Raw genomic sequence first — 27,300 nt, forward strand, 5'->3', positions numbered from 1 at the left:
ACCAATCAGATCAGCTCTGAAAAATATCTGATGTGAAAAGATCTGATGTGATTGGCCAAAATACCAATTAGTAAAAATAATATCAGAATTGGTCTGCCTTTGTAAACACAGCCTTACATACCAGACATTTCCAAAGTTTGATCTTCTGGTTAAGATGCTCCTACTGTAATGATAATCATTATTCACATTTTGGTTCAATCATTATCTGAAGTCATTATATAAAAAATATTTTGATTATTGCTAACATGACATTTGATTATGTGTGATACTATAATTTCAGGGGGAAATGATTGCATTGTAGTAAGAACAACATTTTCCACCAGAGGCACCATGCCTGTTGAAACTGAAGGGGCAATTTTGGGGATAAAAGTATACAAGATATATCCATTCATGCAAAGCCATGAAATTTGGCCATAAATGCCCCCACTAAATACTTTCCAGTGGTGGAAAAAGTACCAAAGTAGACACCTTAATAGAAAATGACTTAAGTAAAAATTAAAGTTACCCAGTAAAATACTAAGTAAAATAAAAGTATAAATAATAAATAAAAAATCCTTATGCTAATCAAACTAGATGGCACAATTTTCTTGTTTTTATTTTATTTATGGATTGCCAGCCGCACTCTCCAACACTCAGATATCATTTATAAATGAAGAATGTGTGTTTAGTGAGTTTGCCAGATTAGAGGCAGTAGAGATGACCAGGGATGTTCTCTTGATAAGTGTGTGAATTTTAAAATGTTTCTATCCTACTAAGCATTCAATATGTAACAGGTACTTTTGGGTGTCAAAGAAATAGTATGGAGTATAAAGTACAGTACCTTATTTTCTTTAGGAATGTAGTGAAGTTAAAGTAAAAGTTGTCACAAATGTAAATAGTAAAGTACAGATAAACCCCAAAACGACTTACTGTATATTTTTTTAAAGTATTTTTACTTTAATACTTTACACCACTGCTGTTGTTCACTATAAATTGTTTCACTGATATTAGACGTACAAATGCTTGTTTTGTCAATTATATTTACATATTTTGATTGTATCCTTGGGATAAATGAGTCTCGCATTATAAAACACATTGTATATACCATATGGCCTAAAATATGTTGTTTATTAATCTCAGAATTATTCATCTCATAAATGTTTTGTAGACAAATAATTCCACTGTGGGCGTTGTAATTCAAACCAATAACTAAATGTGTAGGCCTATCCGTAGCTTTTCTTTTCTCGCGTGTGTGTTAAATGTAGCCTACGTGAATATGTGCAAATGTGTGTTGAGAAGTGGGTGTCGCTGTGCATGCTGGTCCAAGAGGAACAGAAACACGGTGCAGAGAGGGAAGACACCTCGAACTCTGCTTACTTTGTTAAATGCGAGCCGAGAGTGCTGTGACTATTGGTGTAGGGTTCAAAGTCGATTGTCATCTACAGTTTTGGATTTTTGCCAACTCGGATTGAGTTTTGCTAGGTGAAAGCGGGAGCAATACAATGTATCCATGCCCGACCTCTCATTGCTTCGCGGTCCTCTGACGAGCTCAAACCCACTGTCTATGGAGGGACAAACGAAAAGCGCAACGCTCAGGTACCAAGTACCCCCATTTCGGTTATCTGGGAGATGGTAACAAATGAACGGCACTGGAGGGAACATGGTTGAGAGGACCAGCAAATTTTTGTTTATCGTCGTCGGATCCGTCTTCTTCATGCTGATTCTATATCAGTACGTGGCTCCTGGGGTGATGAACTTCGGGTCTCCGCAGGGGTACCTCGCCGAGGACAACATGGATATTTTCCCCACTCCGGATCCCCATTATGTGAAAAAGTACTACTTCCCTGTCAGGGACTTGGAACGCACCGTTGATTTCGAGATCAAGGGTGAAGATGTGATCGTGTTTCTTCACATACAGAAAACTGGCGGAACCACTTTTGGCAGGCATCTGGTGCAAAATGTTAGACTAGAAGTCCCGTGTGATTGCAGACCAGGGCAGAAAAAGTGTACATGCTACCGTCCCAACAGAAAGGAGACCTGGCTGTTTTCGAGGTTCTCCACTGGCTGGAGTTGCGGGTTACATGCGGATTGGACCGAACTCACAAACTGCGTTCCTGGAGTGCTCAACAAGAGAGAAAATAAATCTAAAAAACTGAGGTATGTGCGGAATGTTTTGACATTTATATTTGTCTTAACTCTCCTCAGTTGTGCTTCTCTTCCGGGCATTGTAACATAGTAGGCGATGTCGCATTAGGAAAATAACCCTACTTAATGGTAACGTTATTCGTCCATGAGGCGCATATTAGAATAAAGAGCCACACATCCGTAGTCTATGCTGTTGCCCCCGGGTCCCCCTCAACCCAGCGTGCGGGGTCAACATTATCTGCCCCTAAAAGTGTAAAATTACTACGTTTAACAACATCTCTGATGCTATGGATTCATGTTCTGTATTTGCAATATCACACCTGGGGATATGTTCACATCGGGGTCCTCAGGAATAGCAAGTACACTTTGACCACCACCTATTTTGACATGACATGCTACTTGACCAGGCATCCACGTTATTTAGCCCACTATACAACAAAATGATTAACTACGTCATCAATTCACTTGATTTCAAACCATTGTTTTGCATAGAGTGCTGCACAATACCACGAATTCACACGCATGATGACGTCTGGTCGGGGTCCTCCTCATGCTTCATAAATACCAGATTCCACCTTCGTGTTGAGAGGTGTTGTACAGGCCTGCATTGGAAACTTCGCAGGGCTTTGTTATTTGCGCTCTAGCAACATCCAATGCTATTTTGACAACCGAGATGACAGAGCTCCTCTGTGGAAATCTTCCTATTAATTTGGGCAGTAGGGGGTTTCCCTAGCTGAGTCCAGGGCTCCATGGGATGGCACCATAATAAACCAGGAGCTTAACACTTGACAAGTTCTATCAAACAGCATCAGCACTGCATTACGTCCTGTCAGTGTGACATCATACTGATTGCAGTCTTCTCCACTTCAAATCAGAATAAGACATTGCGTCACTCCATCTGTCACAATCCCACATTATATAAACCGGGGGATGTTTCAACAATCTCGTGTGCTCCCTAGCTGGGGATCACGCCATTGAGTAGTTTCACCTATCACTATGCTTCTAGGTTAAGGTATATAGGCCTAGATGCAGTGTGCCGCTCACCACTGGTCCAGGGCCATCTTCGTTTTACTCATACCCTTATCAGTTTTAATAGTCAGTCCCAGTGCTGGCTTTTATTGGCCTGATGAACCGAGTTCCACATTGGGGCTGAACATTTGACAAACAAATCATCAATACCATCAAATCGTACTAAATTATGAAGGTTGGGCTGCAATTTACTCACTCAGTGGCCAGTTTATTAGGTACACACATCTAGTACCCTGGCCAGTCACCTCTTTGCCTTCAGAACAGCTTGAATTCTTTGGGGCATGGATTCTATGTCCATATGCTGTGGCATTCAAATGTCGCTTAGTTAGTATCAAGGAACCTAATGTGTGCCAGGGAAACATTCCCCACACCATTACACAGTTGACACCAGACAGGGTGGGGCCATGGACTCGAGATGCTTATGCCAATTCCTGACTCTGACATCAGCATGATGCAACAGGATCCAGGATTTTGTCAGACCAGGTAATTTTTTTCCTCTCCTCAATTGTGCAGTGTTGGTATTCGCCTGCCCACTTGAGCAGCAGCTTCTTGTTTTTAGCTGATAGGAGTGTAACCCGGTGTGGTCGTCTGCTGCAATTGCCCATCCGTGACAAGGACCGACAAGTTGTGCGTTCCAAAATGCTATTATTTGTCTGTTTGTGGCCCGCCTGTTAGCTTGCATCATTCTTGCTGTTCTCCTTTGACCTCTATCATCAAAAAGCTGTTTTTGCCTACAGGGCTGCTGCTGACTGGGTGTTTATTTTTGTTTGTTGCACCAGTCTCTGTAAACCCTAGATGCTGTCGCGTGTGAAAAGCCCGGGAGGCCGGCCGTTTCTGAGATACTGAAACCTGCGCGCCTGGCACTGACGATGATACCATGCTCAAAGTTGATGAGGTCACTTGTTTTGCCCATCCTGACGTTCAATCCAACAACAGTAACTTGCTGCATGTCTGCCTGCTTTATATAGCAAGCCATTTTTGTGGATGGGATGATGTACCTAAATACATTGGCTACTGTATGTGTATGTACAGTACCAGTCAAAAATGTGTACACGCCTACTCATTCAAGGGTTTTTATTTATTTTTACTATTTTCTATGTTGTAGAATAATAGTGAAGACAACTATGAAATAACACATGGAATCCTGTAGAAACAAAAGTGTTAAACAAATCTAAATATATTTGAGATTCTTCAAATCACCACCCGTTGCCTTGACAGCTTTGCACACTCTTGGCATTCTCTCAACCAGCTCAACCACCTGGGATGCATTTCAATTAACAGGTGTGTCTTTATAACAGTATAACTTTAAACCGTCCCCTCACCCATACCCGGGCGCGAACCAGGGACCCTCTGCACACATCATCAACTGACACCCATGAAGCATCGTTACCCATCGCTCCACAAAAGCTGCGGCCCTTGCAGAGCAAGGGGAACCACTACTTCAAGGTCTCAGAGCAAGTGACGTCACAGATTGAAACGCTATTTAGCGCGCACCACCGCTAACTAGCTAGCTATTTCACATCCGTTACACCTTGTTAAAAGATCATTTGTGGAATTTCTTAATGCGCTTATCAGTTGTGTTGTTACAAGGTGAGGGTGGTATACAGAAGATGGCCCTATTTGGTAAAATACCAAGTCCATATTATAGCAAGAACAGCTCAAATAAGCAAAGAGAAATGACAGCCAATTAATTTAAGACATGAAGGTCAGTCCATACTGAACATTTCAACAACTTTGAACGTTTCTTCAAGTGCAGTCGCAGAAACCATCAAGCGCTATGATGAAACTGGTTATCAGGAGGACTGCCACAAGAAGACCCAGAGTTACCTCTGGTGCAGAGGATACATTCATTAGAGTCCAAATAAATGCTTCAGAGTTCAAGTTATAGACCCATCTCAACATCAACTGTTCAGAGGAGACTGTGTGAATCAGGCCTTTTATGGTTGAATGAAACCACTACTAAGAAAAGAAACCACTACTAAAGGACACCAATAAGAAGAAGAGACTTGCTTAGGCCAAGAAACACGGGCAATGGACATTAGATCGGTGTGTCTTTGTGAGACCGATGATCTCCGCATGTGTGGTTCCCACCATAAAGCATGGAGGAGGTGTGATGTTGTGGGGGTGCTTTGCTGGTGACACTGTGATTTATTTAGAATGAGGCACACTTAACCAGCATGGCTACTATAGGATGGCGTATCGCTGCAGAATGCTATCTGGTTTGCGCTTAGTCCCACTATCGTTTCTTTTTCAACAGGACAATGACCCAAAACACACCTCCAGGCTGTGTAAGGGCTATTTTACCAAGGAGGAGAGTGGTGGAGTGCTGCATCAGATAACCTGGCCTCCACAATCACCTGACCTCAACCCATTTTGAGATGGTTTGGGAAGGAAAGGCAACCAACAAGTACTCAGCATATCTGGGAACTCCTTCAAGACGGTTGGAAAAGCATTCCAGGTGAAGCTGGTTGAGAGTGCCAAAAATGTGCAAAGATGTTAAGGCAAATGGTGACTACTTTGAAGAATCTCAAATGTAAAGTAGATTTTGATTTGTTTATCACTTCTGTGGTTACAACATGATTCCATATGTGTTATTTCATAGTTTTGATGTATTAACTATTATTCTATAATATAGGAAAATAAAGAAAAAGCCTTGAACTGCTGGAGCTTCCCCGGTCAACTGTAATTGCTGTTATTGCGAAGTGGAAACGTCTAGGAGCAGCAACGGCTCAGCCGCAAAGTGGTAGGTCACACAAGCTTAAAAAAAAATCACTACTGAGTTCCAAACTGCCTGGAAGCCAAATAAACTGTTTGCTGGGAGCTTCATGAACTGGGTTTCCATGGCAGAGCAGCCGCACACAAGCCTAAGATCAACATGTGCTATGTCGACTGGAGTGGCGTAAAGCTGGCCGCCATTGGACTCTGGCGCAGTGGAAACGCGTTCTCTGGAGTGATGAATCACGCTTCACCATCTGGCAGTCCGATGGACGAATCTAGGTTTGGCGGATGCGAAGAGAACGCTACCTGCCCCAATGCATAGTGTCAGCTATAAAGTTTGGTGGAGGAGGTATAATGATCTGGGGCTGTTTTTCATGGTTCGGGCTAGGCCCCTTAGTTTCAGTGAAGTCATGCTACAGCATAGAATTACATTTTTAGAAGATTCTGTGCTTGCAAGTTTGGAGAAGACCCTTTCCTGTTTCAGCATGATAATGCCCCCGTGCACAAGTCGAGGTCCAAACAGAAATGCTTTGTCAAGATCGCTGTGGAAAAAAACATGACTGGCCTGCACAGAGTCCCGACCTCAACTCCATCGAGCAACTTTGGCATGAATTCAGGCATAATTGCCATACATCTGTGCCCACATCTCACAAATGCTCTTGTGGCTGAATGAAAGCAAGTCCCCGCAGCAATGTTCCACCATCTAGTGGAGAGCCTTCCCAGAAGAGCAGAGGCTGTTATGGCAGCAGAGGGGGGACCAACTACATATTAATGCCCATGATTTTGGAATGAGCTGTTCAACAAGCAGGTGTCCACATACTTTTGTGTGTATATGTATGCAATTTAGCCAGCATTTTATCCCATGTGACTTAGTGATGCATGCATGCATACATTTTGTGAGTACAATTCATGGTTCTATAGATTTTTTATTTTACCTTTTTTATTTTACCAGTTAAGAACAAATTCTTATTTTCAATGACGGCCTAGAAACAGTGGGTTAACTGCCTGTTCAGGGGCAGAACGACAGATTTGTACCTTGTCAGCTCAGGGGTTTGAACTTGCAACCTTCCGGTTTCTCGTCCAACGCTCTAACCACTAGGCTACCCTGCCTATGCATGCACAATAGGGTCATCTTTGAAAATGCATGCCTCATGAATGTTGCATATCTGGAAAAATCCTTCTGTCAATCAAATGGGCACCGTCAGTGTTTCCATGGCCAGTGTTAGTAGTTCTGATTTCGAGGTCTCCTGACATTTTGTTACATTTGCATGGCTGGTAAATAATAATGCATTTTGTTGTTCTTTGACACAGTTGTATTTTGTCATGGCAAACATGGCCAGCATCTGAGGTTGAATATATGGTTTACTGTTTTTTTGGTTTTGTTTTTAACATTCAGACATTAATATGGTTAGAAATTAGTTGTGTGTTTACACACATTTTGGAGCTCTATTTCCTGAGGGTGTTTTCATCTGTACCGTTGACCACTAATTGTCAGTGATTCGCCTCGTTCCCTTATTTGAGCGCGGAATACCACTGGCTGTTGTCCTTCTATTCTCCGATGTGCCTGTATCAGGGAAACATTTTGATAACGACTATATCCCTCCTTTTTCCAACCACCCTGAAAACAGCCCTGGATTGTGAGTGGACCAAAAGACACGGAAAGGTCCCAATGGCCTACCATCACGGATGGTCCACCACATGCTGATGGAAATGGGCATTTGGTGGATGGTTATGTCCAATCACTGTGAGAGAAGGGGTTAGAAAAATGAGATCAACTGGCCTAATGCTGTACATCGCTGGCTAAGCACATCAATTATGTCCTGAAGCGCGGGTGTAATCTGGCTCTGCTGCCAGCAAGCCTCCTTACTTTTACAGCGCATCACAACCTCCAGCTCTGACTGATAGATCCATGTCAACAAGTAGCCTTCCCCTCTCTGTTTTTAACAACATGGATTGAATGCACCACTTTTGAAAAATCTGATTACGGCCTTTCCAGCTGCTCATATTTTTTTTATTGTAGCCTACGCGTGACGTCTATGTGATAATGAACGTGTTACATTCACAATAAATTGCAGTCTGACATAATCACGTGTGGTAATGTGAAGTAAGCATGAGAATGCCAGGGGAAGATAGTTGTGTTTGCAAATACATCCCAATGGAGCACTTCTGGATTTTTTAAATGTAATCAATATCTGATGAGAGCGACAGCCATCAGTCATTTAAATGATGCATATTTAAAAGTCAAGATGAGTTCTCATCATGTCGTACTGGGCATTCCAAACCTGTTTGTCCTTTTGAGCACTAATCACCCTGGTTACCATTTTTGCAGTTTTGAAAGTGGCTCTCGGAGTTGCAACTCAATATTAGGTAGGTGTCTGCACCCAGTGTCTGTTATTTCCTGATAGTGTCTGGTTGAAAATACAATCCACAGAGGACTTTCTAATCAGCAGGTTTTGCATGGGTGGAGTTTTGTTTTGCTTGGTGACATCACTAGGCTTTATAGACCAGTAAAAGCTAGTTTTCAGGTTACATATCCCTCCCGTTAGGCTCCTCCAATTAGATCCTGCACTCAGACCACTCCCAGACAGTCTTAGCAAAATTCTTGCTTGTTCTTTTTTGAATGGCTTTGGTCAATTTAATGGAAAACTATTTCAATAAGGTACTTCATTGTTGCCTAGAAATGATTTGATATTGAGGGGAAACAGTTGCATTGGACCTTCAGGGATTTGAAGGTAGGAAATGCAAGAAAAGAAAGCAAGTTTGAGTGTTCTCGCAGCAAAACCTCTGGGGATTTTTCAGCGTACTCCAATGAAATATCAAAAGTACTTCCCTCAAAAGTAATGGTGTTTTTCTTTCTTCCCAGAAGTCAAGCTTCATCACTATCGTGGCGATAATAGCTCCAGTGAATGAGGTGTTACGAGCCAACAAGTGCCTCAAACTAACCGATGCACAGACCATCACCCTGTGTGTGTCACATGAGTATGTTCGTAACACCCATGTCTGCCTCTTCCATATTATGCTTTCCTAACATCCTTGCTGCCTCAAGCAGAAATAGGCCCAGTTCTAATCAGCTTGCATGATTGTAGAGTCGCTGAAGAATGAAGGCAGATCTTTTTTTCAAGGTGTGTCATGTCAACAACACTTCTGCTTGCGTCAGTTTGTGGGCATGTGACCTTGTGTAGACAGTTACTCTCACATTCTGTAATGTGTTTTGTCTGGAACAGCTGTGTCTATTTGTGAGGGACTGTCAGGAGCAGTAGTGATTTTAGCATGTAAATCTTGGTGGGGCAAACAAACCAAAAAATGTGGGATGCATGCCAGAAAAGCCACAACACTAAACAATACATTATTTGCATGATAACGGTGACAAGCGGGGCCCACAAACTGTTGGGACAGCTTTATGTAGGCCCTAACTGCAGAGTCCCAACAGCAGTCCCAACACCTTACCACTGCTACACCTGGCTATCAGCGGAGCCTTGCCTGGCAGTTCATTCAGCCTCATTTACTGCCTTTAAAAAAACATAGCTGATATGGCTGACTTGCTTAATACAAATGTGGTTTCCACTGACAATGGAGATGTACAAACTATGGCGTAAGGGAAAGACAAGCGGATAAGAGGCAATCTGTAATTTCGATTTAAGACATTAATGAGCATGCAACAAAATATTTGTTCAGCACTTTTGAAATGTACAGCGACAGAATTCAGAACATGGGCCATTCTCATAGTGTACTCCTTGTACAAGTCAGAACCATAGGATAAATAAAGGGGGTATATAAACAGGCAATGAAAGCTCTTACAATATTCAATGGTTACATTTCTCTTAAACAGGTTATAGCCTACATGTGCACCACCAAGTTAGAACAGTAGGCAAAATGTAAGAGGTGAGAATAGACAGTTATTAGGTTGAGGCATATTGAAAACTGTTTGGGTCTTTGCGTGTCAAAGATACACGTCATAACACAATTTAATGCGTTAAATAAGCTTTTAATATGACACGTCAAATAGCACAATTCTATTATGGAATGTGTGTGTGTGTGTGTGCTGAATTTGCACCTGCAAGCAAAGTGCCATCACTACTGTCGGTAGAGCTGTCAAAGCTGTACAACAAAAGTTGGCAAACAAGCACACCGGCCACGAACAATGTTTACAATACCGCCTCGATGAAACGAGACAATTATTAGGGTGACGCACATGGGTTACGAACAGCTTACTACTCAACATACTTAGTATTACTTTCTTAGCTACAGTATACATATCTTGCATGTAATATTGCATATTACATTTATGCAACAGCATACAAGATATTTTTTTGTGGGCACATTTTGTCATCAAAGTCTGGCATTCTCGAGAGCGAGAGATCTTGATTGAATAGCAGGCTAACGTTAGTGGTTGCTTTGCACTGCTTGGTGTTAGCCACTGATTCCTTCCAAACAACTCATTGTTGAATTTGCAATTTCCAACTTGTGTAATCTTTGTCCAATGGCTGATGAGCACCAATACGTTTTATCAATAATTTCTCTTCATATGACAAGGATTAAAAAGGATTTGCCAGTAGATTTGTTGACTTGATTCATAATGACTGCTGGCTTAGACTTTGGCACAGTCCATTCAAAGACACTGTACATATAAAATTACGTTAAATCACGTTATCTGTGGCTAATGACCTTGAGCATTCTTCCAAGGGCACTTGTAATATAACTCTATGGCAGGACCCAAAGGGATGTCTACCCTTACAAAGGACTTCAAATTGCCGATGACGTATTATCCCCATGAGTGACGGAACACCTGAGCCAATCACGGCGCTATGCTCCTATTTTCTGCTGGCTCCCCCACCACTACAGTAGGCACCGAGCTAGGCTAAAAAGCCTGCATTTTTGAGCTGCCTTACTCAAGAAAACAACAAGAGACTGTGTGTATGCAACTTTATTAACTGAATGATATATATTTTTTTACATTGTTTGCAAACTGATATGTGACATGTATTTTTTGCTAAAAATGTGGGGGTCAAAACATTTGGGGCTCTGGCCCACCTGCCCTGAATGACAGGTCGCAACTGGTCAGGAGAGGTCATATATGCCTATCAATTCTACAGTATTTTGCTGATATGTGATGTACAGTATGTCTTTCCAAATGAATTCAAACGATTGTACAATACCCCCCCACCTCCCCGCAGCACGAAAGATAAGTCGTCGTCGTCCCCCCCTAGGAATTGCAAGTCAATACCTCCAGTATTTCAGTTTGAGGAGTTGACCTACACTACCTGCACACTGAAAGGGACCAGTTCGCTGAAACATTTTTGCTTATCTTGACTGCACTGTGCATTTCCAAATTGGGCCTAATTATAATGAAATGGAAAACAATCTGACAATGTGAACAGGACACGTCGTCTTCTAGTCCAGCAGCCCAGACTGCCAGTCAACGTTGGTGTTGAGTGTTACTTATCGAGATCTGCCTCAATAGCAGCTCGCCTTCCTCACAGTGACGCCATTGTTCTGCATTTGGCGCTGTAGCTTTGCTTGGAACTTAATGTGGTCTATTTAATCTATTAAAGGACACTGTATACCCCCCCCCCCTCTCAGATCATATTATTAGTCAGTGGTTTTGGAGAATGTACCACAATTCAGAAAATATATATTAGTTGGGAACCTAGAATAGACTGATTGCTGGTGAGAATTTGGGTCCCATCCTCAGGAGGGAATCTAATTGACTGATCATCTTGTTTTAATTGATGCAAATTCAGACACCCTAAACATTCTTTAAATAGAAATATTCTACCGTTCTCTTAATAGAACAGTTATTCAATAGCCTTTTATTCAAGATGAAGGACAGTGTGGTGAACTACTAACTTGTCAATGCCACGCTTGGTGTATTAAAATATATGCTACGTTGAGCAATGGGCTTGGGCTCATTTAAAAAAATATATATATATATATATATTTTTTTTTTTTTAAATCCAAAAGGGGTCAGGAGAGCACGGGGCTGAGCAGATGTAAACTCAGCAAAAAAAGAAACGTCCTCTCACTGTCAACTGTGTTTTATTTTCAGCAAACTTAACGTGTAAATATTTCTATGATCATGACAAGATTCAACAACTGAGACATACACTGAACAGGTTCCACAGACATGTGACTAACAGACATGGAATAATTTGTCCCTGAACAAAGGGGGTGTCAAAAGTAACAGAAATCACTCACAGAACGAGCAGTTTTGTTGGTGCCATTGTCACGTCAGCATGAGCCTGCAGGAAGGGTACCCACATGAGGGAGGAGGATGTATTCCTTGTAACACACAGCGTGGAGATTGCCTGCAATGAAAACAAGCTCAGTCCGATGATGCTGTGACCCACCGCCCCAGACCATGACGGACCCTCCACCTCCAAATCGATCCCGCTCCAGAGTACAGGCCTCGGTGTAAAGCTCATTCCTTCGACGATAAACACAAATCTGACCATCACCCCTGGTGATACAAAACCGCAACTCGTCAGTGAAGAGCCCTCAGTCCAGCCTCTCTCAGCCTATTGCGGACAGTCTGAGCACTGATGAAGGGATTGTGCGTTCCTGGTGTAGCTCGGGCAGTTGTTGTTGCCATCCTGTACCTGTCCCGCGGTTGTGCTGTTTGGATGTACCCATCCTGTGCAGGTGTTGTTACACGTGGTCTGCCACTGCGAGGACGATCAGCTGTCCGCCCTGTCTCCCTGTAGTGTGGTCTTAAGCGTCTCACAGTACGGACATTGCAATTAATTGCCCTGGGCATCTTTCTTTTTGTGTTTTTCGGAATCAGTAGAAAGGCCTCTATAGTGTCCTAAGTTTTCAGATCTGTGACATTAATTGCCTACAGTCTGCTGTTAGGGTCTTAACGACCGTTCCACAGGTGCCTGTTCATTAATTGTTTATGGTTTATTGAACAAGCATGGGAAATGAAGATCTAGGAAGTTATTTGGATTTTTACGAATTCTCTTTGAAAGACAGGGTCCTGAAAAAGGGATGTTTCTTTTTTTGCTGAGTTTATAACCTGTCAATGGGTAGTGGTGCTAGCCACACTACCCCTGTAATCCTGTTGAAAGGTGTTCCTTAGCAGTAATAATAGCACCAGTGATTTAGTGCATGGCTGTGGGACAAGGCCTGGCCTACGTGTGGTGGAGTATGGGGGCCACAGCTAAGTTGCTAACTATCTGTGGAGACAAATGAAAAGCCTAACCCTCTCTGGCTGGCTTTCCCTTTTGGGGATGGGGGGGGCTGCGTGAGGGAGAGGCTGGTTTAGCCTCAACCATTTTTAAGATATTTTATGAGTCATTTGTTTACCCTGGGAACCTGACCCTGAGCCCTGTAGTTCATGTAGACAACCATTTTCCCTCTCTGGCTCTTTTCTTTGCCCTCACTGTTCTGCTATTCATGAAGTGAAGTGCTTTTCTAGATGATGGGTATAATAGCTGCTGTTTATTCCAAAGATGGACACTGGTGGTCAGTCTATGAGCTTCTGACTCTGGTAGAATATACACTGTAGGATAGATAGTGGCATTTAGCTGACTTGAATCCAATTCCCCGGCCCTTTGTCAGGCTATCTGCATTAGCCTCCATCCACAAGGGTGGCTACTCCAGCCACACATTCCAACTAATTGGGAGTCTTATTCCATTTCACTCTCATCCTATCCTTTTCAGGAACAGTGTGTGAACTGTTCAGTCAAGTACTGCCTGCCCACTATAACACCATTACCTTTGAGAAGAAACTGCTTAAAGTTGCTAAAAAGGGAAGAAGTGAGGAGAGGGAGGTTGGCTTCATTTAAGTAAATTATTGAAGAGGCCCATTTCACCACTGTCAGTTAGCAGAAGGGGGTCAGGCTCAAGCTATTTGAGCTCTGACTCCTCTGGATTGAATGTAGCTGTTCCTTGTTCTGCTCTGTCTTTGAGCAGAGTGGAGAGCGGGGTCTATGCCATGCCATCATGACGATCTATTTCAAGCCTTTATTTGATTTTGTGTCATCATGTATTGGAGAGTGCAGGCCTCCTTGCTGAGCATCTGCCAAATCTTATTTTTAGTGAGCTAGTCGGGCAGCAGGTAGCCTTGAAGTTAGAGCGTCGGGCCATTTTACCGAAAGGTTGTTAGTTCCAATATCTGAACCGAGAAGGTAAACGCTGATAGGCCCTAGAGCATGGCACTTAACTCTAATTGCTCCAGGGTCGCCGTTGATGATGGCAAACCCTGGCTGTGGCCCCACTCTCCTAGCGTGTCTCGGGAGTTGGAATATACTAAAAAATGCAACATGTGTATTGATTCGTACCAAATTATTATTATTATTATTAGTCAGGAGCGAGCTAATATCGTCATTGGTGCAGATGAAGGTTTGGCTTCAGAATGGAAGTGCAGATGGAAATGGAATCTATAATGGGTTTCATATCGGATAGCGCACAAATTGCCCTATCTTTGTGCAGTCAATATGTCTGCTAAACTTTTTAGCATTACATCTCCTCTCACGATAACCTGCTAGCCAGGTGACCGGCTCTTGTGTTGAGAAGATCACCTGCTCACCTGAGATGGGCTGCTTCCCTAGTTGAGTTACTTTCCTGACTTCTAGGCAAGCCCAAGGCACCAAGGCAAAGCCATGGCTTTCTGAGCCAGCATGGTCCTCGTGTTAATCCTATCAGATCACTGGGATTAAAGGCTGTTGGCACCAAAGAAGGTTCTGCGGCTATGCAAATCCTTCAACTGTGTTTGCCTGGGAAAGGATTAAACAGTGTACATTGTTCGGTTACTATGTACATGTAGGCCCATGATGTATACAAGACAAGTTAGTATTTTCTTATTTTTGTCAGTAGATGAAGAGGATTTATTTAGATTATATAGTTTGGGAGTATTGCAGCATAAACCCTGCACTAATACTATCTTGGTTGCATGAGAAGACACTAGGTTTAGATACACCTGTTTGACTTTATCCTTTAAACAAATCTTTTGATACTTGTGGTGATCTGATTTTAGAAACATTTGACTTGTTAGCTTAAGTAGGGCTGGCACAATCTATTACTGTGTTACCAACAGTTATGGATGAAGACATTCATAAAAATCATAAATGTTTTTCTTGAGGGGGGGCGAACAGCTTACTGAGAACAGGACAGACGGGCATCTGTTGGTTTTGAGTCTGTTTCTGCCGTTACATGGACTCAATGTGATAAGTCATTGTTGCTCCTTGCTGAAAGCTCACAGACGCTGTCACTATGAAGTCAAGGGCAATACATGTGCCATACACTAGAGTAATTACAGTTAACCCACATAAAAATGTAACCTTCTATGTAGAAAGACCATGCCGTTGTGACCCAACCATAGAAATGTATATTTTTCTCTGTGGACCCAGTTGTCGTTCTTCAGCCGACCTGTTCGATTTTTTTGCAAAGAGTAAGGTGTTAATTAAGTGCACTTTACAATGACACTGTAACTACAATGTTGTTACCCTGTAAAAACGCTACTGTAATGTACCGTTACCAGAAAATGCAGCTAGATATTTACCTCGGCGGCTAAACCCTGTGAAAGGAGAGAAACAACGGCATCCAAAAAAAACAGTAATGTTTGCCTCCTGATAGATGAGTCATCTATGATTGACTGCTCATGGAAAATGTTGCCTCATCATGACGTCACCACTTTCAACACTACCATTTGTCACATGCCTCGTAAACAACCGGTGTAGACTAACAGTGAAATGCTTACGGGCCCTTCCCAACAATGCCGAGATAAGAGAAAATCAAAGAAAAAGGATAACACCAAGGAATAAATACACAATGATTAAGGATAACTTGGCTATATACACATGGAACCAGTATGGAGTCGATGTGCAGGGGAATGAGGTAATTGAGGTAGATATGTACATATCAATATCGATTGCGCTACCAGGGCTGGCGAAACCCAGGCCTCTTCAGAAATTACCACTGCTTTTAATCAGGGCAAGGTGACCGGAAACATGACTGAATACAAACAGTGTAGCTATTCCCTCCGCAAGGCAATCAAACAAGCTAAGCGTCAGTATAGAGACAAAGTAGAGTCGCAATTCAACGGCTCAGACACGAGAGGTATGTGGCAGGGTCTACAGTCAGTCACGGACTATAAAAGGAAAACCAGCCCCGTTGCGGACCAGGATGTCTTGCTCCCAGACAGACTAAACAACTTCTTTGCTTGCTTTGAGGACATTACAGTGCCACTGACACAGCCTGCTACCAAAACCTGCGGGCTCTCCTTCACTGCAGCCGACGTGAGCAAAACATTTAAACGTGCCAACCCATCTGCAGGCCCAGACTGCGTCCTCAGAGCATGCACAGACCAGCTGGCTGGTGTGTATATGGACATATTCAATCAATCCTTATCCCAGCCTGCTGTCCCCAAATGCTTCAAGAGGGCGACCATTGTTCCTGTTCCCAAGAAAGCTAAGGTAACTGAGCTAAATGACTACCGCCCTGTACCACTCACTTCCGTCATCATGAAGTGCTTTGAGAGACAAATCAAGGACCATAACAGCTCTACCCTACCTGACACCCTAGACCTACTCCAATTTTCTTACCGCCCCAATAGGTCCACAGACGACACAATCACACTGCCCTAACCCATCTGGACAAAAGGAATACCTATGTGAGAATGCTGTTCATCGACTACAGCTCAGCATTTAACTCCATAGTACCCTCCAAACTCGTCATCATGCTCGAGATCCTGGGTCTCGACCCCGCCCTGTGCAACTGGGTCCTGGACTTCTTGACGGGCCGCCCCCAGGTGGTGAGGGTAGGTAACATCTCCACCCCGCTGATCCTCAACACTGGGGCCCCACAAGGGTGCGTTCTCACCCCTCCCCTGTACTCCCTGTTCACCCATGACTGCGGGCCATGCACGCCTCCAACTCAATCATCAAGTTTGCAGACGAAACTACAGTGGTAGGCTTGATTACCAACAACGACGAGACGGCCTACAGGGAGGAGGTGAGGGCCCTCGGAGTGTGGTGTCAGGAAAATAACCTCCCACTCAACGTTAACAAAACAAAGGAGATGATCGTGGACTTCAGGAGAGGGAGCACCCCCCCCTATCCACATCGATGGGACAGTAGTGGAGAGGGTAGAAAGTTAAGTTCCTCGGCGTACACATCACAAGCAAACTAAAATGGTCCAACAGCAGCGCCTCTTCAACCTCAGGAGGCTGAAGAAATTCGGCTTTTCACCATAAGCACTGACAACTTTTACAGATGCACAATCGAGAGCATCCTGCCGGGCTGTATCACCCCCTGATACGGCAACTGCTCCGCCCACAACCGTAAGGCTCTCCAGAGGGTAGTGAGGTCTGCACAACGCATCACCGGGGGCAAACTACCTGCCCTCCAGGACAACTACACCACCCGATGTCACAGAAAGGCCAAAAAGATCAAGGACAACAACCACGCCTGTTCACCCCGCTATCATCCAGAAGGTGAGGTCAGTACAGGTGCATCGAAGCAGGGACCGAGAGACAGAAGCTGTTTTTCAATCTCAAGGCCATCAGACTGTTAAACAGCCATCACTAACATTGAGTGGCTGCTGCCAACATACTGACTCAACTCCAGCCTCTTTAATAATGGAAAAATGGATGTAATAAATGTATCACTATCCACTTTAAACAATGTCACTTCTATATGTTTACATAACCTACATTACTCATCTCATATGTATATACTGTACTCTATACCATCTACTGCATCTTGCCATCTTGATGCAATGTATCACTAGCCACTTTAAACAATGCCACTTTTATATGTTTACATACCCTACATTACTCATCTCATATGTATATACTGTACTCGATACCATCCACTACATCTTGCCTATGCCGTTCTATACCATCACTCATTCATATATTTTTTTTGATGTACATATTCTTATTCATTCCTTTACACTTGTGTATAAGGTAATTGTTGTGAAATTGTTAGGTTGGATATTACTGCATTGTCGGAACAAGAAACACAAGCATTTCGCTACACTCGCATTAACATCTGCTAACCATGTGACAAATAAAATGTTATTTCATTTTGATATAGGTAGGGATAAAGTCACTAGGCAACAGGAAAGCTAAAGAGTTGGTACAAAAAGGGTCAATGTAGAGTCTGGGTAGCTATTGGTTAACTGTTAAGCAGTCTTATGGCTTGGGGGTACAAGCTGGAGCTGTACAGTAGATATCATCCAGAATTGGCCATCTTATCACAGCAACATGTCAGCTGGCCTGTGGAAAATGTAATTCTCAATGTCTTTTTTTGCTTAATCAACTTGACCTTGGTGGGGTTTCTTCTTCAAAATAAAGATTTGAACCAGGCCCTGATGGAGTGGCTTTCTATCTTCTATCACACGCCGGAAAACTTGTGTTGAAAAAGGCACCCGGTAGTCATTTATAGCACCAAAGATATGATAAATGGACATATTCTGTGTTCACCCAATTGCTTCTCCCGACAAGGAACAAATTACAATGAGATGAGTGATTAGCCGGAAAAGGGTTCTTTATTTAGGAATTGGTGACCTTAATGTATGGCAATGAAGAACAGCGTCGGGGCGATCATCGTGTGTGTGTTCATGAGGTAATGAAAGTGAAAGAAAGAGCTCTGGTTCTGAAGTTTACTCTCTACCCCATATTTTCTGTCATCTAAACTGGAATGAAAAGGCCTCCACCAGTTCAGTCTAATAATAGATAAGAGGCCTATCACATCAATCTGAGGTAATCTGTCTCTTCCAACTCCTCTGGAAGGGTGAAGTCCTCAGAGGCCACCTCTGAATCACATAAACACTCTCTGTGAGGAATTGAGTAAATCCTAGCAGGATGTGAAGAGAACTGGGGGTGTTTCTAAAGAACCACAACCAGAACTGTAAGCGGAGCCATTTATGAGCAACAACACATGAATAGATGCTAGTAGGCAGGATAAATCCAAACCGTTTGAACTCTCAGTACTTTTTCTTAGTTTCTCTAAAATGGAAGAAGAAAATGCGGAGGAAAGTGAGTAAGCCAACTGTGAGAGGGAAAACACTATTTTATTAATTCCCATTTTAAAGTCCTAATAATCTTTTTCATTTAGAAAGTATCTTATAAAGGCCCCCTCTCAACCTAGTGTCAGAGCACCATCCCCATACCTTGTGAGACTCCACATGGATCTAGTGGCCTTATCACGTTGGGTGGATACTATTTTGATCCATCTCACTGATATGATGGCCTTCTCATCATTTCCCCGTCGTAGTTCTAGTAATGTGATGGTCGTACCATACGACTCAATGTGAATGGGAAGGGTTCAGAGAGGCGAGGAGAAAATGCCTGTGGTGACGTATTGCCCCTGCAGTGTTTGAGAACTCAAGATGATATGCTGCGGAGAGGGAGAGCGGAGCCAGGGACAGTTGCTGCAGTGTTATGGCAGGTTGTGAGAAGGTTACACATTTTGGTTTGTAATGGTTCTATATTCTCCATTTTGTGTGTGTGTGTGTGTCCTCCACGGCCTCGGTCCCCACCGCGGGACGGTTTAGCTAACGTAGGCTAATGTGATTAACATGGGGTTGTAATTAACTAAACAAATGGCCAGGACATAGACATCTGTCCAATTTACAGTAACTATTACAGTGAAATACCATGCTATTGTTTGAGGAGAGTGCACAATTATTAACTTTAAATGTATTAATAAACCAATTAGGCACATTTGGGCAGTCTTGATGCAATGGTTCATTGGATCAGTGTCAGTGCAAACTTTGCCAAAATCTAAATTGCACCTGGACTGGAATAATACATTTGTAAGTCGCTCTGGATAAGAGCGTCTGCTAAATGACGTAAATGTAATGTAAATGTAAATGTAAATTATGGCCTTTCTCTTGCATTTTAAATATGCATGCTTTTTTTCTTTGTATTATCTTTTACCGGATCTGTGTTATATTCTCCTACATTCATTTGAAATGGTATCAAGAATATTCATATCCTTGCTTCAGGTTCTGAGCTACAAGTAGTTAGATTTGTAATTTTAGGTGAAAAGTGGGGGGGAAATGGTCAGATCTTTATTCACCTTTATTTTACTAGTTAAGTCAGTTAAGAACACATTTTTATTTACAATGACGGCCTACCCTTGGCTAAACCCGGACGACACTGGGCCAATTGTGGGCTGGCCAATGGGACTCCCAATTACAGCTGGATGTGACATAGCTTGGATTCGAAATGTAGTGATGCCTCTTGCACCTGAGATGCAGTGCCTTAAACCGCTGGTTCACTCGGGAGCCCATATTCTCCTTTTGATTTGTAATGGTTCTGTATTCTCCATTTGGTGTGTAATGGTTCTGTATTCTCTATTTGGTGTGTAATGGTTCTGTATTCTCCATTTGGTGTGTAATGGTTCTGTATTCTCCATTTGGTGTGTAATGGTTCTGTATTTTCCATTTGGTGTGTAATGGTTCTGTATTTGCACATTTGTTACAAAGTGTGCCCCTTGGCCGTATTCACTCCATTTGCATGTGGCCCCTCCCCGAACTTCACAAACTGTGTGAATGAGTCAGTGCAGTGGATTCTACTTCACCAGGGTCTAAAACTACAGGAGAGGGCTGGTTCCCTGTTCCCTTGTCTCATCCTTTTCTGACACGTCTCCTAATGCGTCACATTTAGAGCTGAGCGAGGAGACCTTTAGCTCAGCATGCTGCTGCTACCGCCGCTTATGCCGCCTACGATCTTGCCTTCCACTTCTCACAGAGCACAGCGATCAACAACACCCCTGTGTGTTGGAGACCGATGGTGAGTTCTGTCAGAAGGTGATCCCATTTGAATCTGGTGGCACACAAATACATTTTGCGTGTAGAGATCCACTCCTCTGAGTGTACATCATACTTTGGGACCCCCCCGGGCTAGTAAAACAAATGTAAGTTCTGACAGCATAGAAATCATACATATGGGGAAGTGAAATCCATCCACCTAAGTCCTACAGAAAGTCATACGTTTTGATTTTGCCAAACTTGCATGAGTTTAACCAATCTGTCCTTGGATGCATTGGTCATACTGTGCATAGCACTGGGGTTATAACATTTTACAAATGACCTTGACTCTGAAGCAATTTTGGATCTGTTCTATGCCTTACTCATGCCTTGTGCAATGGCTGACTTGAGATTTAGGTCTGTCTCACCATGCTACATATTCAATTCCAGCTTACTGTCAAGACCGTTGATAGACAAGAGGCGATGGTGAAGGAAAAATCCAAAGCCAGGAGAGAAATCTGAGGAAGCGAATGTCTGACAAGTAGGCGAGAGATCCCTACTCCGGTACGCATAAAAATGTGACACGTGTGGGAGATGAGTCTAGAGAGAAAAGATTGATGCGTATTCCTCACCAAAGATATTCATCTCCATGTGGGACACTATTTATACCACTGTTATTGTGCTTTACAAGGGGGATCTGAGGGCATGTGGGGATTGCTAGAGGGCGATTTACACACTACCAAGCATGATATACTGCACCGAGAGTCAGAACCTCATGGCAGATAAGTACATGGGAGGTTCCGTAAATGTTTCTCACTGCTATGTTATCTGATATTGGAGTGTTTTGGAAATGCATACACCTGGGTCAGGGTGGAAACTTGGCTTGACACCCATTGCGATTTACCCTCAATGCAGTGCTCTGGATAGTAGCATTTCTTGTGAATGCCCTGGAACGGAGAATGCATTCGCTCATCTGCAGACCCCATTTGTGACTCAGTCGGCATGAAGCCAGAAATCGTGCAGCATTTATCCTATTTTCCTCCCTCTCTCCCTGGGATATTTGCAGTCATTCTTGGACCCAGCCTAGTCTCCCGACAGCTGTTCTATTGTACCACTCGCAAATGTGCCCATCGGAGCAGAAAAAAAGTCTAAACATTAAGCTGAAAGAAATCAAGGAAAGAAAAGTAGGAAGATATGGAGGTGAAATAAGAGGAAGTGGAAAGTTAACAGTGGGGGTAGATGGTGTGTTGAGGGAGGGGTGGAAGAGGGGTCGAATAGGGAGGGCTAGAATTTTTTAATTTTTAATTTATCTGTTATTTTACCAGGCAAGTTGACTGAGAACACATTCTCAGCAACGACCAGGGGAATAGTTACAGAGGAGAGATGAACGAGCCAATTGTAAACTGGGGATTATTAGGCAACCGTGATGGTTTGATGGCCAGATTGGGAATTTAGCCAGGACACCGGGGTTAACACCCCTACTCTGAAGATAAGTGCCATGGGATCTTTAATGACCTCAGAGTCAGGACACCCGTTTAACATCCCATCTGAAAGACAGCACCCTACACAGGGCAGTGTCCCCAATCACTGCCCTGGGGCATTGGGATATTTTTTTAGACCAGAGGAAAGAGTGCCTCCTACTGGCCCTACAACACCACTTCCAGCAGCATCTGGTCTCCCATCCAGGAACTGACCAGGACCAGCCGTGCTTAGCTTTAGAAGCAAGCCAGTAGTGGTATGCAGGGTGGTATGCTGCTGGCAGAAGAAGGATGGATGAGGGTTAGAAGAAGGGGGAGGGAGGGATAGAAGGGGGTTGGCGGAATGGGGAGGGGTAGAAGGAGGGGTAATAGAGGGGGAGGGATGGGGAGGGTTAGAAGAGGGAGGGAGAAGGGGGAAGGGTTAGAAGAAGGGGGTGGAGGAGGGTGGGGTAGAAGGGGGGTTGGAGGGATGGGAGGGGTAGAAGGAGGGGTAGGAGGGGGGTGGGGAGGGTTAGAAGAGGGAGGGAGATGGGGGAAGGGTTAGAAGTGGGGTGAATGGGGAGGGTTAGAAGAAGGGGGTGGAGGAGGGAGGGGGAGAAGGGGGGGTTGGAGGGATGGGAGGGGTAGGAGGGGGTAAAAGAGGGGGAGGGATGGGGAGGGTTAGAAGAGGGGGGAATGGTTAGAAGGAGGTGGAGGAGGGAGGGATGGGGAGGGTTAGAAGATGGATGGGGTAGAGGGATGGGAGGTGGGATAGAAGGAGGGATGGGGAGGGTTAGAAGAAGGGGGGTGGAGGGATGGGGAAGGTGAGAAGAAGGGATAGGAGGGGGAGGGGTAGAAGAGGGATGGGTAGGGATAGGGGGGTAGAAGAGGGATGGGGAGGGATAGGAGGGGTAGAAGAGGTATGGGAGGGATAGGAGGGGTAGAGGAGGTATGGGAGAGGTTGGGGGAGGGGAAGAAGGGGGGTAAAAGAGGGATGGATGGGGGTAGAGAAGGGAGGGATGGATGGGGACTAGGGATTGGGGGGTAGGGGTTAAGGACGGAAGGTAGAATGTACAATACTGTAGCCTCCATGTTGACCTCAAACTGTTGCCAAAGAGTAATTGAGGACAAAAGGGAGTGATAGTTTATCTCCTCCCCTTCATCAGGGTACACAAAGGCTTCACTCCGGAAAATAACTTGGCATCGTTCGGAAGATGCCAATACCCCAGGTTCCCAAGGGGCGCTCATTCACTCTGTCTTCCGGGGCGGTAGTGTCGTGGTCAGTATGATTCCAGGAAATCATATCTTCGATCCAGGCGGTCTCCCCCCTCGCTCCACTTTTATAGCTGGCCTTAAATGAGCTGTCCATCAGAAGCCAGATGTGCTTTCCCCTACCCTAGAAACCCATGTTTCTACCCATGTCAACTCTGGCATAAATCATTTGATTGAAACCTGCAGAAATCTGACATAAGTTACCACTCGCCTTTTAAGTTTCTGTAAAGGATTATGACGCGCTTGCAGAGCTACGAGTCCAGCGCCCCCAGCGAGATCTGACAATTCTGAATGCAGGTCGTCTACTCTCTCTTTTCCATCTTGGTATTCACGTAGGTCTACTTCTGTAGGACTGGCAGTATTACTATTGAGTTTCATTGGTGCCTGTTACAGACCAAACAGGAGGGAATAGTAATGGAACAGACTGTTTCATTGGTGATGTACAACCCCAAGGTAGCAATTAACATCAGGAGATATCAAATCAACAGGGTGGCAGAGAGCTTAGCAATTAACAGCATTGGACCAGTAACCAAAAGGTCACTGGTTCGAATCCCAGAGCTGACTAGGTGAAAAATCTGCCTGTGCCCTTGAGCAAGGCACTTACCCCTAATTGCGCCTGTAAGTTGCTCTGCGCAAGAGCCTGCTAAATGACTAAAATGTTATGTCGTGTTTAAGAACCTGAAAGATGACATGAGGGTTTCAGGTGATTTTTAGTCCAGTTGGTGCCATCTGCCAAATACTGCAGAAATCCCTGATTTTGCTTTGAATTAATTTGAACAGGAAACTGTGGCGCTGGTCCAGTATCTCTCCAGAGTTCCAATGTGAGTCAGTGGTTTTATTAATTCAACGTTTAAATAGACTACCATATGTTGGACTCCTCTCGCTTGCCACCGTACTCGTCTGAGATTACATTTCTTGTATTAAATAAATAAAATGTGTAGTAGGGGTCGTAGAAAAGACGTGATCTGGAGTTTGCCCATACTTGATTTCCCTGCGTCTGGTCCCATTGTTTTGTGTCACTTGTATCTGCTTGGGCCTGGAATATTTTACAGCCAACCTTCCCAGAGAACATCAACAAACCAGATTGTTGATGTTTTTTTTGGACAAGACTTCCTATGCACCTTTTTGGAGAGTGGTGAAGATTAAGATGTTAAAACTGTTTGAGATGAAGTTGATTTATTGCCTGATTGCTTCAGGGGGGGGGGGTGATGGGATTGTCTCCCATGCACTTGACTAGTGGTTTCAGTCTGCTTTTCCCACTGTGGGGTAGTTATTAGCCCTATGGAGCCCTGATGTATTTCTTTAAGCTGCCGTCTTGGGAGGCCTTCTAAAATAGATTTTTTTTTGAGAACACAGAACCGAGAGCCATAAACCACTATGTTAGTGTGCTACTGAGCTACTAACAGAGCTGGATCCTTGAAAGACTTAACTTGGGGGATGACAGGGATGTGGACTGGATTTAAAGAATGAGTTCTTATAGAATGCGCGTGTGTGCTACACTTTCTCTTTTCCAAGGTAACACCATTTGAATAGCCCCTCAGAGGTCAAAGTTTCAAGTTGGAGTTAAAGCACCCCTGTTAAGTTGAATTCAGTGTTGTGTAGGGTGATATTGAGTTCGTGAGAGTGTTAGGGAGGGGAGGAAGCTGGAAGAAGGGGGCATTTTATTTCTCCAAAAAGCTTAGATGGGTCAGTGCGAGATGAGGGGCGCCAGTCTGTTGGATGCCATGTGAACGGGCCCAGGTGGCTGACAACCGTGCTAATTGAATTGTGGGAAAATGCAAATGCCAAACTGTTGCGCTTTGCATGCCGAGGGACATATTGGGTTCGCTTTTTAACAGTAATGCACCGCCATGGTTTCCCATAGAATTAATGAATCATTCTCTCTCCATCCTGGCAGACAACAGCAGCAGCATGCAGACTAGCTAGGCGGTTGCTGTCGGTGAGAAGTCGATTTAGGGCATTTAATTCTCTCCCGTAGACATTGTCTTGAATGCACAGCTATTGGGCCTGACGCTTCAGTTTTGGTCTTTGAATTCTAATATACCCTGTTTCCCTAAGGGCATTTTTATATTCAAATTCATGTTGCCAATGTTAGCTCTGTATTGGCTGGAATTGTAATGGAGTTGAACCCAACCTCACCTTTCTGGATTGCAATTGGTGCTTCAATCTGTAAAACAATGAAAAAAAAAGTTGAAGCAGGGAAACGGACAATTTGTGACCACTGGTAACCACTTGTGCTCTTCGTCCTAGTGTTGTGCATTGCTTACCTATTTTCACTTACAAGCTTTTGTACGCTATGTACTGCATAATTATTTTGGCATGGTTCAGCAACACGTGTTCTCTGTGGAATTGTGACAGCAATAAATACAGGATGATATCTGCAGGTCACACAACATGACCCTGAGGTAAGGGGAATCCGAGAGGGGGGAGAGATGCATCTTCTTTGCTCTCATTGTCCTTCCACCACCACCCCATCCCCCTCCCTTTCTCACTCACTCATTTTCTCTCCATCTCAGCAGGATATGAATTCTACTTAGGTGGAGACAAGAACCCCGTCTCAACACTTTCCATTTTACAGCTGTAGTTTAGAGGATGTGCATGGTGTGGAAGTCAGATTGGCGTTGCTTGCGCACACACACACACACACACACACAGAGTGATCAGAAATGGCAGAAGACTGCTTAAGAGCAGTGCACAGGAAGTTCATAGGGAGGTACAGAACACTGACAATACAGAACACCCCTCCCGTCCGTCCGCTTCTCTCCTGGAACCATCCGCTCTCAGTGCATGCACAGAGCAGATTCTGAAAGGGAAAATGAATGGAATGTGGGGGACCGGGGGGAGGGGGTGGAATGTCTCATGGAAGGACTATGGCTTATTCCCCCAGCTTCGTGTCTACTTTTTCTAATTAACAGAGGGGTGGGGTAAAATGGTTGCAGGGTATGTTTTTTTTCTTCTTCTTTTAAATGAATTATTTATCGCACCGCAGACCCGTGCTCGGTGTGGATAAGCACCAGACAAAGCCATGTGCCGGTAGTTGAATGCGGGCAGAGGGGGGAAAAAAGTGGGATATTTATTTTACCAGCCCCGCTCTCATCTGTGGGATGCATCTCTTCCACAGTGTGAATCTCAGGACACCTGAAGCTTTCGTTCATGTCAGGAGAATACTGCTGATCACTCGTTTCAAACTGAATGACCATAGTAGTTTTACAGTTGCTGCGCAACAGATTGTCATTCCAGACTATAGCGACATTAGCTCAAATCTAAACTTCAGATACGTTATGCAGAAGTGCACCTTAATGATTATAGTTAACCTAGTTATATCTTGAGTCAGGATTTGCGCCATTGGTTTCAACTTGTTGATACAGCAGAAATGTCAGTTGAAACCCTGCTAACCTGGTTTCCGAAATTGTTGGGGCCATAACCCACCCAAAGCTGTTAAGATGATCACTTCAACACAACATAAACAAAGCCTTCAGGCAGCCATGTTTCTCCATAAACTAGAACCTGGGAAGAATTAGTCACGGTCCAGCAGTTGGTCATCCTGACCTGCCATTTGTCAAACACCTCCATGCTGTATGCCTGCATACCAAAACAACATACAGATTCCAGTAGGGCTTTCTCTAGCTATCTCCAACATGTTGTCTCTCCACCACTCCATCCCCTGCTTACTCAATCACTCTTGCCCTCTCTCGCCCCCTGTGGTATGATCCAGGCCGTGCACTTCAAAGGCCCATCAGACTCATCCCAAAGCTCTTCTCTGTCCTGGCACCCCAATGCCAAGCTTCCCCCTAAAGTCAGGACAGCGGAGACCCTGCCCATCTTTTGAGTATCTTAAGCTGAATGCACTAATTGTAAGTCGCTCTGGATAAGAGCTAAATAACTAAAATGTAAATCCCTCATTCAGCCAGACTGTCCACAACATGAAAAGAAGGAGCGCAGGAAGGAAACAGGATATGGACAGGTTTAAGAGGGAGGGAGAGGGGGTCCCTCTCTTCGTGAT

General features: G+C 44.0%; 1 protein-coding gene across 1 annotated transcript in view; it reads left to right on the plus strand.

The window, feature by feature from the left end:
* Nucleotides 1–1,278: 1,278 nt before the first annotated feature.
* hs6st1b (heparan sulfate 6-O-sulfotransferase 1b) overlaps nt 1,279–27,300 on the plus strand; it is a 100,599-nt gene continuing 74,577 nt past the window's right edge. Inside the window, exon 1 of the mRNA XM_064949529.1 lies at nt 1,279–2,136. Coding sequence (XP_064805601.1) covers nt 1,619–2,136 — 518 coding nt within the window. The 5' untranslated portion in view covers nt 1,279–1,618. The remainder of the gene's footprint in view (nt 2,137–27,300) is intronic.

The sequence above is a fragment of the Oncorhynchus masou genome, chromosome 30, assembly GCF_036934945.1.
Source record: "Oncorhynchus masou masou isolate Uvic2021 chromosome 30, UVic_Omas_1.1, whole genome shotgun sequence".
Classification (NCBI taxonomy): domain Eukaryota; kingdom Metazoa; phylum Chordata; class Actinopteri; order Salmoniformes; family Salmonidae; genus Oncorhynchus; species Oncorhynchus masou.